Source organism: Thamnophis sirtalis, unplaced genomic scaffold, assembly GCF_051295495.1.
Source record: "Thamnophis sirtalis isolate CommonGarterSnake01/CBP01778 unplaced genomic scaffold, rThaSir2_p1.2 scaffold_1, whole genome shotgun sequence".
NCBI classification, from domain to species: Eukaryota; Metazoa; Chordata; class Lepidosauria; order Squamata; family Natricidae; genus Thamnophis; species Thamnophis sirtalis.
In genome coordinates this window covers 111,554,495-111,572,239 of record NW_028261381.1, presented here as the reverse complement: position 1 = coordinate 111,572,239, position 17,745 = coordinate 111,554,495, and the positions used below count along the sequence as shown (strand labels likewise).

General features: G+C 41.9%; 1 protein-coding gene across 2 annotated transcripts in view; it reads left to right on the top strand.

The window, feature by feature from the left end:
• The window catches only part of MIDEAS (mitotic deacetylase associated SANT domain protein), an 80,092-nt gene that overhangs the window by 45,209 nt on the left and 17,138 nt on the right, over nucleotides 1–17,745 (top strand). For both annotated transcript variants that reach the window (XM_087722049.1, XM_087722052.1), the window contains exons 2-6: nucleotides 4,774–6,477; nucleotides 11,934–12,245; nucleotides 13,462–13,804; nucleotides 14,226–14,292; nucleotides 16,450–16,592. In XM_087722049.1, coding sequence (XP_087578175.1) covers nucleotides 4,963–6,477; nucleotides 11,934–12,245; nucleotides 13,462–13,804; nucleotides 14,226–14,292; nucleotides 16,450–16,592 — 2,380 coding nt within the window. In that variant the 5' untranslated portion in view covers nucleotides 4,774–4,962. The remainder of the gene's footprint in view (nucleotides 1–4,773; nucleotides 6,478–11,933; nucleotides 12,246–13,461; nucleotides 13,805–14,225; nucleotides 14,293–16,449; nucleotides 16,593–17,745) is intronic.

Genomic DNA, 17,745 nt, shown 5'->3' with positions numbered 1-17,745 from the left:
GGAGGGAAGGTTCACCAAGGGTAAGCGGAGGAGGAAGTGAGTTAATGACACGGTATGCCTATGGTCCACGTGCAAGGAAGTAGAGATGGCCTGGTAGACGTTGCAGATGGTTTCTTGCACTGGTTTCACTCTCCTTTTGCTTCAGGAGCATGCTTTGGCTGCCAAACTTTTGAGAAGAACTGCTAAGAGCAGTTGAAGGAGATAATTTTTTATTCTTAGGAGTTGATGTGAAAGTGAAATGACATGTATGTATGTATGTATATCAGGGGTTCCCAACCCCCGGTCTGCAGCCCACTTCTGGTCTGTGGCCAGTTCGAAACCAGGCTGTGGGACAAATGGACAAGCCATGGGCATGTGAAGCTCCACTCATGTGAGTGGAGGGCGCTTGCACTGACATACGAAACTCCATTGCACTAGCGGAGTGTGCTTGTGCTCATGTGCGAAGCTCCACTTGTCTGAGTAAAGCTTTACGCCTGAGAGGCTTTGCACACAAGTGCAAGCATTTACCACTCGTACAAATGGAGGTGTGAGTGCTTGCATGCGTCTGCCACTCACATGCCTCACCCGTGTGCTGCGCCTCGTCACCAAGCTGGAAAGGTTGGGGACTCTGATATAGGTAAATCCATCAGATGCCTATTTGAATGCGGAATCTATTATGCAAGCCCAATATTCTGTATAGACAACAGCATATACTTTAATATGCATTGTACAAGTATTCCTCGAATTCCTCCACAATTGAGCCCAAAATTTACATTGCAAAATGAGACGTTGCTAAGTAAATTTTGCTCCATTTTACGATTTCTCTTGCTACAGTTGTTAAGTGAATCGCTGCAGTTGTTAAGCTAGTAACACAAGTGTTAAGTGAATCTGGCTTCTTCATAATATATTTTGCTTGTCAATAGGTCACAAAAGGGGAATCACATGAACAGCAACTTTCATAACTTATGAGTCAATTGCCAAACATTTGAATTTTGATCACATGACTATGGGGATGCTGCAACAGTTGTAAGTGTAAAAAATGGTCATGTCATTTGGTCATTTTCAGTGCCGCTGTAAATTTGAACGGTCACTAAATGAATTATTGTATGTCGAGGACTACCTGTAGTTGCATTTTTTCAGTTGTGTTCTCTAATTTTTCTTCATCTCTAATTCTTCCAGATGTATTAGACTATTTATTTTAGTAGCATTGATTTACGTGTTTATCAATGCTGGAGGTAAGCAGAGTCAGCATTGCGGTCCAAGATGACCCCAAAGATTATGTTAAAGTAGGCTTTTCAAATTCCTTCTGTTTCTCTTCACACAATTCATCCATTCTTTATTTTGTTGTGGTTATTTGCCTTTGTAAAGGGAAAGCTTGTAGACAGCCTTAGTTTGTATAGAAGCTAAGAGACAGTTGCATTACAATCAGTTTCCTTGTGTGGTCTTGTGCACCTTGAAAAGAGGCCAGATCCAAGTTGTCTTATCAAGTCATTCTTATTACGATTGGTATTACGTTTAATTAACCTTAATATGTGTGCAGCATTTAGCTAAGTGTTGGTGATTATCTGGGAGTGGCAACAATTTAGAAGGAGGAAAGAACCCATTGGCACTCTTTACATTATGAAGTTGGGAAAAATTAAGTGGACTTCCCCTTATGCCTTTAGCTCAATAGTTGAGTTGAAGATCAACTTATTCAGTGTTGATCTTTCCTGCTTTTTACACATGGGGCCCCTCTATGAAGGTGTCTAGACCGGGGCTTCATTGATAGTTGTATTATTCTTGCTTGGTATTGATAAACTCTAAACTTGAAAAGTATCATACTTCTGAGAAAATGTAAACTGCTTACACTGGAAAGACACTAGAGCAGTGGTTCTCAACTTTCCCAATGCCGCGACCCTTCAATACAATTCCTCATGTTGTGGTGACCCCCAACCATAAAATTGGCGTCTTGGTTCCTAAGACCATCAAAAATATGTGTTTTCCGATGGTCTTAGGTGACCCCTGTGAAAGGGTCGTTCGACCCCCAAAGAAGTCCCGACCCACAGGTTGAGAACCACTACACTAGAGAATATATAGAGCTGGAAACATCTATTGAAGGGGTGTCGAACCCGGTCACATCGCTGGCCCTATGGGTATATTTTTTGTCCTTGCAGAGACGGGGTGGAGCACGTGCATTATGGGTGTGGACACGTGGGTGTGTGCTGTCACGTGTGCACATTTTTGGCCTACAAAGACAAAAAGGTTAGCCACCACTGATCTAAGTTGTCTTTTAGCATTGTGGATCATGCAACAGATTAAAAAGTTTTGAAGAATCTTAATATTTGGGTTTGTAGAACTAATACTGTAATCAGCTAGGCCAGGGCTTTGTAAGAGGAAACTTGGAATAGTCTATTAGTATACTACATTACTGTATATTGTCTATTCCCCATTGAATCTACCCAACTGATTTAGTTTAATGGTTGGTACATTCCAGGTTCCTTTGATTAAACAATTTTATCTATTTGGACCCTAGAAGCATGCTTTTTTCTGTTCCTCCCAGTACCTGCTCTCTAGAATGAGGTTCTCTCTGACAGCTGGATAGCTACCACATGGTGGGATTTCAAAGGGCCTTGAAGGCTTGACTAGTGTGGTGAAACTTCTTCTGTGTAGTATGCATAGATTTTAATTGTTGCCCAGTTTTTTCACCTTTTCGCCCCTTTTTAAATTATATTTTTTATTATGCATTGTTAATTTTCTGTATTTTCCCTTGTGAACTGCTTCAAGGGCACTGGGAATCAGATGATGTAGAAAAACAGTCTGTTCATAAACAGACAAACCAACAAAGTGATTAAGTGATTAAATTTGACTATAGGTTGTTTGCTTCCGTATGCTAAGTCTGTCTGTGGATTTAAGATGCCTAATTTTGTTGCTTTTCTGATAAAAAGAGATCTGGTGAAAAATACTATCTGTTATCTGTGATTTGTCACTGAACTGTGCAATCTTAAGGATTCTAAAGTTGTAGAAATGAATCTGGGAATTGCATGAAGCTTGTGATTTGCCTGCCTTGGGTTAGTGCTTTAGGTTCAGATACATACATACATACACACACGAACATGTTTGGCAATATAGTGTATGTGTTGTGGCCCAGCAGGAGCCGTTGGAGCTGCCACCAGACTCTGACAGCGAGGGGCCTTATGAGTCAGCTCTGGAGGATGTGGAGGACCCTGGACAGGGTTCCGACTCCGAGCAGGGCGCAGAGAGGCGGGTTGGCCACCAGGAGGCGCCTGAGCCTTGGACCAGTGGGGAGGAGACAAGGGAGAGTGAGCTGCCAGCAGTGAGTTGTTCCTGGATGCCCGGCATCGAAGAGCTAATGGGTGTAAGGAACAGTTGCGCAGTTACAGGAGGTAATTGCACTCAGCTGGTGTTCATTAGGCTCCTCTCCAGACTATAAAAAGACTGCTTGTGCACACGCCCCTCTTGCAGAAGTCAACACAGGAATGAATGTTAGAGAACATTTTTGTGAGCTTGGCAGGCTGGATTGCTGCCAAGCCTTATCTGTGCTGGATTGCTGCCCAAGCTTGTCTGTGCCAGTTTGCTGCCAAGGACCTGTCTGTCTGTTAATTAAATGCTGTAACTTATCTTTGGCTCGGAGTGTGTGGTGGTGTGAGACGAGGGGGATCAGAACATGTATGTATATGTATATGTATTCATAGATTCTCATGGGTACAGGTATGCAGTCTTGGCGTGTTTGGGTCTTTTCCCATGTAAGATTGAGAGTATCTTGGTGATGTTTCGACGACGTCCCACTCGCCATCTTCAGGCTGGTGCCTTTGGCTTCGTGCTTGTGCGAGCAAAGCGGGAGCTCCGATCACGCTTTGCTCGCACAAGCATGAAGCCGAAGTCACCAGCCTGAAGTTGACAAGTGGGACATAAGGCCACAGTTGAATTCTGTTCAAGTGCTCTAAACTTTAAGAAGCCATGATTTAAAACATCTCATGCCTTAGTGTAGTAAACAAATCCAGTTTTACCCTCTTTGAAGGCAGTACAGGTGGTCCTCATTTAGCAACTGCCTTGTTACAGTGACTGTTTGCAGTTGCAGTGATGAAAAAGTAATGCTTCAACTAGTCATGGCATATATGGCATCTGCAGGTTTGTAAAACAAAAGAAATCTGAAGTAAAACCTTAAAGATAGTCACAATTTTATTTAGGGACATCTACAGTTAATAACCACGTTGAGTTGCTAAACCAGGACTACCTGTATTTTGGTCTGCTTTAAATAGAAGGATCCAGAAAAAAATGTAAGGATTTTGGATATATAGGTAGTCCTTGACTTATGACCACAATTGCACCTAAAATTTATGTTGATAAGTGAGACATTTGGTATATGAGTTTTGTCCCATTTTATGATTTTTCGTGCCACAGTTGTTAAGTGAATCATTGCAGTTGTTAAGTTAGTAACATGGTTGCTAAGTGAATCTGGCTCCCCCACTGATTTTGCTTTGTCAGAAAATTGCAAAAGGGGATCACATGATCCTGGGGCGTTGCAACCGTCATAAACATGAGTCAGTTGCCACCCAGCATCTGAATTTTGATTGCGTGGGGATCATGGGGATGCTGCAATAGTCATGAGTGTGAGAAAGCTCATAAGTCCCTTTTTCCAGTGCCATTGTCATTTTGAACAGTCACTAAACGAACTGTTGTAAGTCAAGGACTGTGTGTATCTTACTCTTAAAGCAGTTGCCTAAGTTAAGAAAGCTGAATACATCGGATCTCTCTTGCTATTTTGGCTATTAACAGTGCTTATTTCTGTTTCAGGGAGTGAAACCGTTGGACCTTGGCATCCTTTAAAACTTATAAATTGGGACCCACCACCCCTTCCAACTCCGCATGGATTAGCTGATGCAAGAGGAGAGCCTTCTGCTGGCTTCCTACGTTCTACCTCCCGTTCTGCTCTTGCGTTTGCGATGGGTTGGTTGCTGATCTGACTTTAAGAGGCACCGAATCATGAGTCTTCAGGCTCAGCCAAAGTCTTCAAACAAAAGAGCTGGAAAGCGGGTTGCATTTTTTAATGAGCAAGATGCCCTCCTGAAGGAAGCTCACCAGCAGCAGCAACAGCAGCAGCAGCAGCTAAAAGAAGGACAGTATTACGGCCACGGAGGGAATGTGCCTCCCACCCAGGCCATGGAGCTGACCAAGGCTGGGGTTTTCAGCAGCATTCCCAGCAATGCTGCGTTGCTGAATTCAATGTATCAGGACAGAGGGGAGGGGAGGTTGACACCCCACCAAGTGGCTGCTGCCAAGTGGCAGAATTCCCTAATGGGAAACCGGCTGCCTGAGCGAAGTGAGGCAAATTGGCAGCCTCAGCCCGGTGGGTGGAACCATGGCATAGTTTATGGTGGCAACCAGAAAGGAGGACATCCTAATGCCAGCATTACAGATTACTATGGCCACCCAGATGCCCTGAAAAGAAACAGGGAGAAAGGGGGAGTGGTATCACAGCTGAACTTGTATGGAGATGCTGTCCAGCAGATGCTATCTCAAAAGGCCCAGTTGGAACAGCAAGCGTTGGCCAGGCAGCAAGCCCAGATTACCTCTTTCCAGCAAATGCAGCAGCAGCAACAGCAGCAGCAGCAGCAACAAAATCAAAGCCTCTCTCTGCAACCTTTTCAGCTGGCTTTTGGACAGCAGGGCCAGAAGCAGGGTCTTCCTGAGTTATTGCATGTTCTTCAACAGGCTCCCACATCTTCCAGCCAGGCTTTCACTGCCCAGCAGAAACAGCAAGCTCTTCCACAATTGCAGCTGTTTGAAAACTATTATTCCCAACAGCAGCAGCACCATCACCACCACCAACAGCAGGCGGGAGTGCAAACTTTTGGCCTTCAGCCATCGGCTTCTGTGCCACAGACACATCTGGGAGCACCTCCTCAGCCTGTTCAACATCATATGGTTTCCCATCAGTTCCACCCAGTTTCTGAGAGGAATCAGGAGTTGCTGAAGGCTCTGACAGAGCAGAACCCCCAGGCGGTTCTACCGCAGGCACAAATCAATCTCCCAAGGAGATCACGCAGGCTCTCCAAGGAAGGTGTCCCACCAGTACCTTCTGGAGAAGAAACGCTGGTCTCTAAGGCAGTTGAGGACTACCCTGGGAACATTGTGCCAACCCACCCCTGGCCATCACAGCAACACCCGGAAGTCCAGTTCCAACCTCAGTCTGAAATGTTCAGTCACAAAGAAAGTTATTCGCAACTAACTAGGGCAGAACAAGAGCGTGGAGATATGCCATCGGGGAGTCAACCGAGCCAGCCTGACATGGAGATGATGGGCATGTATGAGAATGCCCAAGAAGCAGGAAAGCAGGTGGCTGCCACTGATGGCATTGGTCCGAGAACAAACGACTTTGGTGCAGTTAGAGGAGGAGTCATCCAGAGTACCCGGAGGAGACGGCGTATTTCTCAAGAGGCCAACCTCTTAACCCTGGCTCAGAAAGCTGTCGAGTTGGCTTCTCTTCAGAATATCAGGGTAAGTGATATCTCTTGACTTGTTCTGTGACTGTTACTCTTCTTCATTTCCTGAAGGGTTGGAAGTAGCTGGCAGCCACTTTATTTGTTTTCTTCAGAGATGTGTCTTCACAAACTTTTATCTCATTTTCAGAGGTTTGTTTTTTGTTTTCCTCACATACCGAAGGAGAAGAGAAACACATGCATGCAATACTCAAATTGACAAGGATAGTTGGTGTATTTCAGTGGTTTTCATGCACTTGGCATTGTTAAGATGTGTAGACTTTTCAACTCTCGGAATTCTGAGAGATTGAAGGCCACACATCTTCAAAGTACCAAGTTTGAAAAACACTGGTCTATCCCTTTCTGCGAATTTGTATTCTGCGGAATACAAATGGACAGTCAACTCAAGAATTGCTGCCTGAGAGGAGCATCTTTCTGTTCTCTTTCTCAAATCAGTTACACCATTTATATGTATAAATAGAAGGAAAGCAAATTGGAGAGTAGAAATGAAAATCTACAATCCAGCTAATGGATTTAGACTAAGCACTTATCAGTCTAATTGACTTCAGTGGTCCATAATTTCTGCCATGCTAAGAATCTTTGCATATTAGTCCACAGACGAATAAGGGACTTGGAGGCCGAGAATCATTAAGTAAGAAAGGGCCATTTAAGCCAAGAAGTCCAGTTGCCTGCTTGTTCCCAACAATAAGTTGGCCAACAATAGAAAGAGAATGTTGGTCCTTACCTGAATGTTCGTTTTAAGTAGAATTGAGTGAGGGGTCACTGCTGGGATATCACCAAAGCCTGATTGATCCAGAGACTGAGGGAAATTTCTTTTATGCTTCGTCATTCCCTGTTGGCTCCCGGTTTCCTTGAAGTCACAGTACGAATCTGCAAATAAACAGACCACCCGACCCTCCACCTGACTAGTTGACTAAGTCTTACTCGGAAGGTATGTGACCCCTCCCTCAATTCTACTTAAAACGAACATTCAGGTAAGGACCAATATTCTTTTACCAGTAGAATTGAGGGAGTGGTCGCTGCTGGGACATACCCAAGCTCAGTCCCAGGGAGGGACTAAGACCCAGGGGGAGGGGCTGTTGCTACCTGCTGAAGAACTCTGCACCCAAAGGAGGCGTCAGCAGATGCGAAGGAATCTATTTGGTAATGTTGTATAAAGGGAGTTGGTGACGATCAGGTGGCTGCCCAACAAATGTCCTTGAACGGGGCCCTAGTAGTCCACGCTGCAGTAGTAGCGGCACTCCGCGTGGAGTGGGCTGTGATTCCCACAGGAGGAGACTGGCCTGAGCACTCATAGGCAGTGGAGATTGATTGGCGTAACCACCTGTCAATAGTGGCAGATGAAACCCTAGCTATCAGAAAACCGGGCTGAAAAGAAATGAAGAGGACCTCAGTCTTGCGAAAGGTTGCCGTACGCCGGAGATAAATGCGCAGAGCACGGCGGACATCCAAACGATGCCAAAAGCGTTCCCTCTCATGGGAAGGAGCAGGACAGAAGTTGGGAAGGATGACTTCTTGGGCCCGATGGAAAGGGGAATTGACCTTTGGGACGAAAGTAGGGTCCAGGCGCAGGACCACTCTATCATAGTGAAACTGACATAGATTGTCCTTGGACGAGAGGGCCCCCAACTCAGAAATGCGACAAGCAAAAGTCACCGCAGCTAGGAAAGCTACCTTGAGAGATAAGAAATGGAGGTGGATCGTCCGTAACGGTTCAAAGGGATCCCCAGTTAGAGCCCGCAAAACCAGGGGACAGGTCCCATGTGGGAAACCTATGGATTGGAGGGGCCCTAAGGTTGGCTGCATCCTTTAGGAACCTCTTTATCAAAGGAAGATGGGAAAGGGGGGGAAGTTCATCTCCGGCGAGGACCGATAACAGAGCAGCCACCTGACGTCTCAGAGTATTATGGGAGAGACCCCCATCCAGACCTTTCTGCAAGAAGTTTAGGGCCTGCGCAACCAATGCCTCAGTTGGGCAGATACCCAGAGGGGAACACCATTTGGTGAATGTTGACCACGTCAAATTGTAGATTCGTGTGGTAGACGGTCGCCTGGAGACCTCGATGGTTGCTATGACACGGGAGGAAAGGTTAGCGTTCCTCAAGAGGCGCTCAAGTGCCAGGTGGTCAAGTAGAGCCACTGTAAATTGCCATTATACAATCGACAATCTCCCAACCTTGTGGGTCTTAACGTTTTATGATAATAAAAACACATGACACCTATTTATATTCTCCCCTATGAGAGCCAGTTTGGCACAGTGATTATGTACCAGGCTAGAAATGCGACAGTAAATTCTATTCTACCTTAGGCACAAAGCCAAATGGATGAGCTTGGGCCACTTACTGTTTCTCCGTCCCAGGAACTGGGCCGTGGCAAACTATTTCTGAAAAATCTTGCCAAGAAAACTGCAGGGACCAGTCCAGCTTCCTCAAAGCCCCCACCCCCAAACAATCTCATACTTTGAAATCTTGGGCTCCCTGTTTAGTTGCAGCCAGAGAACTAATTACATTCCCTATTCCATTTCTTTTTGTGTATTTTAAACAAATTGTTTGATAAAACATTGAAACGTTACACAATCTTTCGCCATATTGAGATAGTCACAAAACTTCTTTTTAAAAACAATTATTTTCTTTCTGACTTTTTTTTTGTGTCTACCTTGCTCCCATTTTTTAAAATTAAAATTAAAATTGGGGAACAAGTCCCAAACAATTTGGAGAAAATTTTTAGTTGGATTTCTCAGGAATACGAGCTAACATGTTTTTCATTTTAGTTGAAATTAGAAAGGCTTCTAAATCTCCCTTTTTTGTGCACTCATTTTTTAAAGTTTAAATAGTTTTGCAAAGGATAACGAACTGCCAAAACAGAGTACCACATGCCAATATTCCATTGATTTCAGAAGTACGCTGTTTCCCTGAAAATAAGACCTCCCCTAATAATAAACCCAAGCAGGCTTTTGAGCGCATGCACTAAAATAACCCCTCCCCTGAAAATAAGCCCTTTGCAGCACAGCAGCAACTATGAGGTGACCACGCTCATCACCACCTGCACCTCAAAAATAATAAGATCTCCCCGAAAATAAGGCCAAGTGCTTGTTTCAGGGGTCAAAAGAAAATAAGATCCTGTCTTATTTTCAGGGAAACATGGGTAAGACCCCTTTTCTTTAACAATACACTAGTAACTCGAATGGTTTCAATACTTTGATTTAAAGAGCAGGTCTTTGGAACCATGATAATTGAATTTCTCTTCCCTACTGCTCGAAGATTTGTTATGCATTTTCTTTAATAGAACACAAACTTTCAGATAGCTGCCATATTTATGGTTATGTTTCATCTTGTCTCTAGCATGATCTCCAAGCACATAGGATAATATATTCCTAATAAAAAAAGAAAAATGCACACAACTCAGGCTGTGTATAATATATAACTTACCTGTGATGCTGTTTTGGGGGCTGATTGCTTATACTGTATTAGTCAGTCTCCAAAAATCTTGGCTGTGCTAGTAGGAAATTATGAGAGTCTTATTTCAGAATTGCTGCAATACAACAAATTGGGAAAGATGTCATAGACATAGATTTCATGGGGTGTTTGGATGCGATAAGAGGAAGACCTGGATATTCCATTGTGTGTAACACTGGTGCATTGCATAATAGTATATCCTACTCTTTGGTCTGTATTGCATTGCTTATAAATAATTCCAATATAGCGTTCCAAACATTTCTACATGTTCACCCACTTATGCATAAAACAATATGATTTTTGTTTCCATGGTGAAATTATTTCTTTCCTAGAAGAGTAATTTCAGAGTAACAGCTCTCCTGCACACCAGCATTGGCTAGATTCACTTAACAAATGTTGTTGGAAGTTTCTGGCCATCACCTTTTGTTGGGCAAATAAAAGGATAAAGTGCTGCATAAGCTTGAGGCTTGCAGTTGCTTGGGTGCATACTTGTAAAATGGATTACTTTGCTTGACAAATTAAGCCCAGCTTTAAGGTAATTTCAAACTAGATGCTGAAGGAGAAAGCATTTTTATTTTAGGCATGTTGTGTGGAAGGGTGCAAAATTTTAGAAGCTGAAAGAAGCGTTGAAAGTTATTTATAATGTAGTTCGAGCCAGATCAAAGCTTGGGTCATCCTGATGTTGGATGTTTTTCATTATTCACAAAGGGGCGCTTATGCATTAATTTTCATTTGAAAAGCACCAGATATTACTCATTATGTACTATTGACATTTGCCTGTGCCACTCTCCACTAAAATGATACAATCTAAAAGAATATTCCCAGAATACTCAGTGAGTCTGATAAAGACATCTGGAGAACATCTAGGGAAGGAGAGTCTAAATGCACACCCAAGCTTTTTTATGCCTTCCAGAGTGCCATCTACTGCCAGCAGTCCTAGGAGAAATATTTCACAAGGGGAAAATAGGAATGTAGATCATTTGGGGAAGTCCATCCAGGTTTCCCCTCTTCATGAAAAAGCTCTCTCTCACCAATGAATTTTATTTTTTTATTTACAGGATTCAAATAGCCTTCTTACTATTAAGGTAAAGGTAAAGGTTCCCCTTGCACATATGTGCTAGTCGTTCCCGACTCTAGGGGTCGGTGCTCATCTCTGTTTCAAAGCCAAAGAGCCAGCGCTGTCTGAAGACATCTCCGTGGTCATGTGGCCAGCATGACTAAGCTACTTGCATTTTTACATGCTTTCGAACTGCTAGATTGGCAGAAGCTGGGACAAGTTACGGGGCGCTAGGGATTCGAACTGCCGAACTGCTGACTTTTCTGATCAACAAGCATAGCGTCTTAGTCCCTGAGCCACCGCATCCCCATACTTCTTTCTACTACAGAAGTGCAAAACAAAACAAAATATGAATTAATTGGAAATTGATTTGGCTCTTCTGCAGTTAGATATGCTGGTATTGTTTGTTTGCGATTTTAGTTGGTAATTTTTGTAAGCTGTTTAAAAAAAGTTATCAAGCCATGGTATATAAACAAGAAATAGTATAAGTGGTAAGACCTCTTGGGCTGAAAAAAAAGGATTGAGGATTGAGTGTGTGATTTTTATATTATGAATGGTTGTATTCAACTTTTTATCTTTGCAATGTTTAACTCTGTATGTTTCTGAACAGTCATTTCTTTTTCACTTAGTTCTGTTGTTTGAAGGCCAATGTCCCCATCGCTTACTCCTGTCTGCATTGACACAATATAATTTGTTTTTGACTTAGCTTGATATGTTTATAGGACACAGTTTATTACTTAACTGTAAGTGAAGAACAATTGTTCTTTCAGCAAATCATGCTTAAAATAAACCATGGCTTGGTACAGTGTGAGATGTTATCTGTTGAAAGGAAGGCCGATTTACTTCCCTCACTCACTGGAAGGAGACAATATCAGTTTTCAGTGTGTCACTTTCAAAGACCAAATACCTTAATGTGCACATGTTTTTTTTTTTTAATTTCAGGAACCTGAAATGTCAGAAGAAAAAAACAAAAGTGAGGCAACAGCTGCTGCCCCAAGGAGTGTTGTAGAATTTGCCAGCTCTTCCCCAGCCCCAAAGAGAGTCCGGGAGGATAACAGCCATGCGCCTCTCATTATTCCTGTGTCTGTGCCAGTGAAGAAGCTGGATGCTCAAGATATCACCAGGGAAAGGGGCGAGGATGGGAAGCAGCAGCGGTTCCTGGTTAATGATCATGGGATTGCAGACAGCAAGCCTTCTGTGATTGTCACTCGGAGGAGGTCCAATCGTAATTTGAATATGGACTCATCAGCTCAGGTAGATTTGGGAGCTAGAGATGTTAATCTTCCTGTATACATTTCCCTTTATGTCAACAGTCAGCCTTCCCAAGGCAATTATCTCTTAGTCTTAGAAAACAGGATGAGTGCTTTAACAGTGGAGCCATTGACTAAAGAGGTTGGTGGGCTGCTCCTCACTGAATGTGTACAGGTGGCAACTGAACATCTGGCTGCCATAGACAGTTTGCTTTGGTTTCATATGGGACTTGAAGAGGTTGGGCTCACTAGCCTAAATTCTTCTTTTTAGCTCTATAGTTCCATGAACATGAAACCTACTAGCAACTTACTCAGAGAGTCTCAGGCTATAGACAATTATTTTGACCTGGTTCAGAACTTGCAATAGATTTTTATTGCTGTGCAATATTTAATATTCAAAGATGTGTTGACTCAGTGACCGATTTGTTCCTCCAGTTCTTTCCTTGAGGGGGAAAAAGGGAAACAAGGAAGGACTAAAGGTTGTTCTCTTTGAGGACCAAAGCTGTATGTATTGGACAGTTTGCGTTGAAATAATATGTGGATTAGGTAAAAGGTTTCTCCTGTCCAGTCATGCCTGGACTCTAGGGGGCAGTGTTCCTCTCTGATTCTTAGCCGAGGCAGCCAGCATTGTCCAAATACGCTTCCGTGGTCATGTGGCCAGCATGACTATAAGCCGAAGCACACAGAATGCTGTTACTTTCCCACCAAAGTGGTACCTATTTATCTACTTGCATTTGCATGTTTTTGGACTGCTGAAGTGGGCAGGAGCTGGAGCAAGAATGGAAGGTTACTATTTCACAGAGCTCGGGTTTCAAACCCAGGCTGTCAGCTTTCCCATCAACAAACCCAGTCATCTTCCCCCCCCCCCCCCCAGTTCTGATAGGAACAACAAACAAAATGCCAGCATATTTTGGCTGCTTGGTTTTACATCTCCCTGTGCCTGAAATACGGTCTTTCATACAAAGTCCTCATAGTCCATGTCCATAATGGCTTATTTTTATTATTTTATTTTCATTTATTTTATTTTTATCCCACCTTAACTAAGCAGGGCAGAGGAAAGAGAAAATCCTCTCCCTTTCCCTTTGCGGTCCCTAATCAATTGCACAGAGGAACGTGAGGACAGTTCATTGTTTCAGAGATGCAGGGAAGGTTTTGAGACATAAAATATTTTCCTTTATGAGAGACGAAGTGTATTTCTTTTTTTATATACCTTTACATAGCACGAAGGCACCGCTCCAAAAGAAGTGGATGGTTTTGCACGGAAGCCAAAGCAACGACCAAGACCAGAGCCTCTTTTCATACCCCCCAAAGCCGGCACCTTCATTGCTCCACCAGTCTATTCCAATATCACACCGTACCAGAGCCACTTGCGTTCACCTGTCCGTCTAGCTGATCATCCTTCTGATAGGAACTTTGAGCTACCTCCTTATACGCCCCCTCCCATTCTCAGCCCAGTGCGAGAGGGCTCAGGACTATATTTCCATGCTTTCCTTTCTGCTACTGGCAGTGCAGTTCCACCTCCAATAACTCCAAAAGCTGCACACAGGACCCTACTGAGATCTAGTAAGTTTCTGGACAATGTTCTTGGTGGGTTGGGATGGGAGGATTTCCAGGAATTGATAACAGCTGACAGTTGTAGATAATACTAATAAATTGGGAAGTTTGTTCAGGCTGAAGTATCTTGGATTCTGCTGAGCTAGGGTCTCATAATAACATTCTCCAGTTACATAACAATTCTCAGAACAATTGCCTGGGAATTGTGGGCATTGCCAATGAATCTGGAGGGTGCCAGTTTGGAGAAGATTTGTTTATACCATGGTAATTATGTACAGTCTATAATCAAAGTTTGACCTCAATAAATAACGTCTTTAAGTTGCTATCTTGTCTTATGTATTGAGATGACAGTTTTATATATAACAGTGCATCATCATCAGTCTTTTAGATAGATTGGAATATATATTTAATTAAATAATTTTTTTTGTAGACAGTACAGAAGCCACCCCTCCTGTCCTCTCAGTAATGGGAGAGTGCACTCCTGTCAGCATTGAACCGTAAGTATTCGATTGGAAAAATATAGAGCACCATTATTCAGTGACAGAGTTGTCTTCTTGGTCATATGATAAGTCTTTTCCCTAACTTGATCCCTGAACACTTTAGCTTCTGTTAGCCCAGGAAGGAAGGAAGATGTTCTATTTGGGTAGTCTTACCAGCTCAGGTGAAGAGGGAAGGAAGGATGAACGCTGCTTAATTGCAACTTTCAATAGTTTCAGGCAATGTGGCCCATGTTGAGGATGCGGAAAGTTCCAATATATCAGCTGGAAAATCATTTACTCCTACTCATAATGTAAATTTATGTATACGTGTGCGCATGAAGGGGCCAGGATTGTATGGCAAGAATGACTCTTCCTGGTGTACTGCTTCCCAGACTGTACCTTCCTACCCAAGGCAATCTGATCCTTAGGCCAAAAATGGTTTTTCCTTCACTATTGTATCTTGAGACAGGTTTTACTAAAGACCTTCATTTGTGGAACTATTAATATTCATCAGAAAGGAGAAGCAGGCAAAATAAAAATCACTGCTTCCTGCTAGTTCATAACACCGGTTCAATGTAGAGACACTTCCAAATATATGTGCATAAGTCCCAAAGGTGCTTTTTCGAAAAGCAACTGGACTTCATTTTGCTTCTCATCCAAGAATCTTCTTCAGTTCTGAAGCCAGAACTGAAGAAGCTTCTTAAATGAGTAGCGAAACATCTTCAAGGGAAAAACAAAGTCCACTTGCTTTTGGAAAATTACCTTTGGGACAACCATGACCTGGGTGACTGAGAATCTCCATAGACATATGTGGATAAGAATTGCTACCTTGAAGATTTTCTTTTAAAAAAGACATTATATTTAGTGTTCTTAAGCATATAATTATATACCTGTTAAAATGTCTTACCTTTGACCTGATGCAAAGGGCTTTGAGTAGAGGGAAAGACTAAGCCCAGAATTTTTTCTCTTTTGATTTCCTACAGAAATGTATAAGTGATTGAGCAACAATGTAGAATGAATGAAGGCTTTATTAGGAATATAGGCATCTATGACAGGGTGAGAATAGGGAGTGACACAAGATGTCATGATACAAACCCCACAATGTGCATTATTTCTATCTGAAGTTGCGATGTGTGTTCATGTTGTCATCTTGACATAATTGCAGTTTGTTGCAGGAGCCTATGATTAGGAGCCTTACTTCTGGTCCAACAACAGTATCTGTAGATAGAAACTGTACTTAAACACCACAGCTGATCTTCCTTAGAGTCTTGGAAAAGAAATCCAAACCCTTTCAAGACTTAAAAGAATCACTTTAATAAGCGAAACACACCCTGAATAATTCCAGGGTAATGTTAATATTTGTAACTAAGCCAGTTTCCAGACTAATAAGATTTATCCACTACTTCTTCAAAATAACCTAGGGATTCAACATGCATTATGCCCAGTTGTGATATCATTTAGCCACAGTGGTTTGTAGATGGCAGATTGCAATCCTGCTACAAATGCATTTTGAATATACATCTATATAGCATAAGCAAACACACTCATACATTCATTTTTTATATCTGTTGAGGAAATTGTTTAAATGTGCATGTGTTGCTTATTCCTCTTGTTCTAGCAAGGGGGTTGCTCTCTGACTTTTACTCTGAATTAGGTTATGGTGATATCAGGTCCATGAAATAAATGGAACAGTTTAGCAATGATTTAAACTTCAGGCACTAGAGTTGAAATTAAGTCTGATATGAAGATTTAACAAGCAGCCCAGTCTTGGACTGTTCCCTTCATTTTTCCATAATTATCACGTAGCATTTTAATAACATATTTAGCAATTATCACATAGCAGTTGTATAGAATGATAAAAGCATATGTGAAGAAATTAGCCATATTTGGGTGTTCTTATATGTAAGTAAACAGATTACAGCTGTTTTCTTTATTGAAAGCTTCTGAATTTTTTTTCCTATTTTTAAACTTTCTCCTAATTAGCATATGTTGGCTTGCTAAGAGCATAAAAGAAGAATCTTTTATTTTGAGGCAGTAGAAACGGTTGAAGTAGATCTGGGAACAGATTATTATTATCTATTTCACATCACGGTCACCCATGAAACTGTCCTTTGTTTCAGATAAGCAGGCTGTGCTTTGGTGTATCACTTTGTTGATGTTCTTTTATTGTTCAAGGCGGATCAATGTGGGGTCTCGGTTTCAAGCAGAAATCCCACTGCTTCGAGATCGGTCTCTGGCAGCCGCCGATGTGGCCAAGGAGCAGTTGGTGTGGCAGCCATGGGAGGAGCTGGAAAATAATCCAGGAATCCAGGAGAATGGTAAAAAAAAAGTATATCTGAATGGCCATGAAAACAAGGGAGGGAGATGATAGAATTTCTAAAAGTCACTGGACAGTCAACCAGGTTGATGGCCTTTGATTCACTGCAGAGGTAGTCCTCAGCTTAAGACCACAATTGAGCCCAAAATTTGTGTTGTTAAGACATTTGTTAAGTGAGTTTTGCCCCATTTTACGACTTTTCTTGCCACGTTTGTTAAGTGAATCACGGCAGTTGTTAAGTTAACAACATGGTTGTTAAGTGAATCTGTTTTCCCCATTGATTTCGCTTGTCAGAAGGTCACAAAAGGCAATTTAATGACTCCTGGACACTGCAACCGTCATAAATATGAGTCAGTTGTCAAGCATCTGAATGACCATGGGGATCCTGCAATAGTTGTAAGTGTGAAAAATGGTCATAAATCACTTTTTTTCAGTGATGTTGTAATTTTGAATAGTCACTAAATAAACTGTTGCAAGTTGAGGACTACTTGTATTCAGTAAAGCTTGCACAGAGCAAGGAACTCTAAATGGAAAATCATTAAAAGTCAGAAATTTGAGAGTAATTGTAATAATTGAAAATTATTATTCTTTGTCATTTTAAAAAACATTTAAATTTATCAGAAGCACACAAAGTCATCAATCTGACCAGATTCTTTTAAAAAAATTGAGGTCTTCCACTGATAGCTTCTCTTCCTATAGTTCACCTCCCTCCTCAAAGTCTGCTCCAATGTTGAAAGATTCTAATCTAGATGTCTTTTGTATAAAAACTGTGAACTTGTGATTATGGTTTTGATGATTAGATGGTATGGATTTTAGAAATAAAGAATATTATAACGTAACTTTAAACAGAGGTTAAAATATACCTGCTGTGAAGAATATTAGAAGCCACTTTTCTATTTTTCTTTAACTTTTTTCTTTTCTTGCACTTTTGAACTTGCACTTGCTTTCTTTTTCTCTTTTTTTCCTTACGTTACATTTGTGTTTGTTTTTATCCTCTCTTTAAAAATCTTTGGTTAAAAATTAGACAGACACGGGCAGAATGTTAAATGAGAAAAAAACCATGCGGTGTCAGATGCTGTCCCAAAATGCTAGTAGACAAGTAAAATATTAGCTAAGTTAAACCACAGAAAAGCCATTGGGTCATAAAGATAACA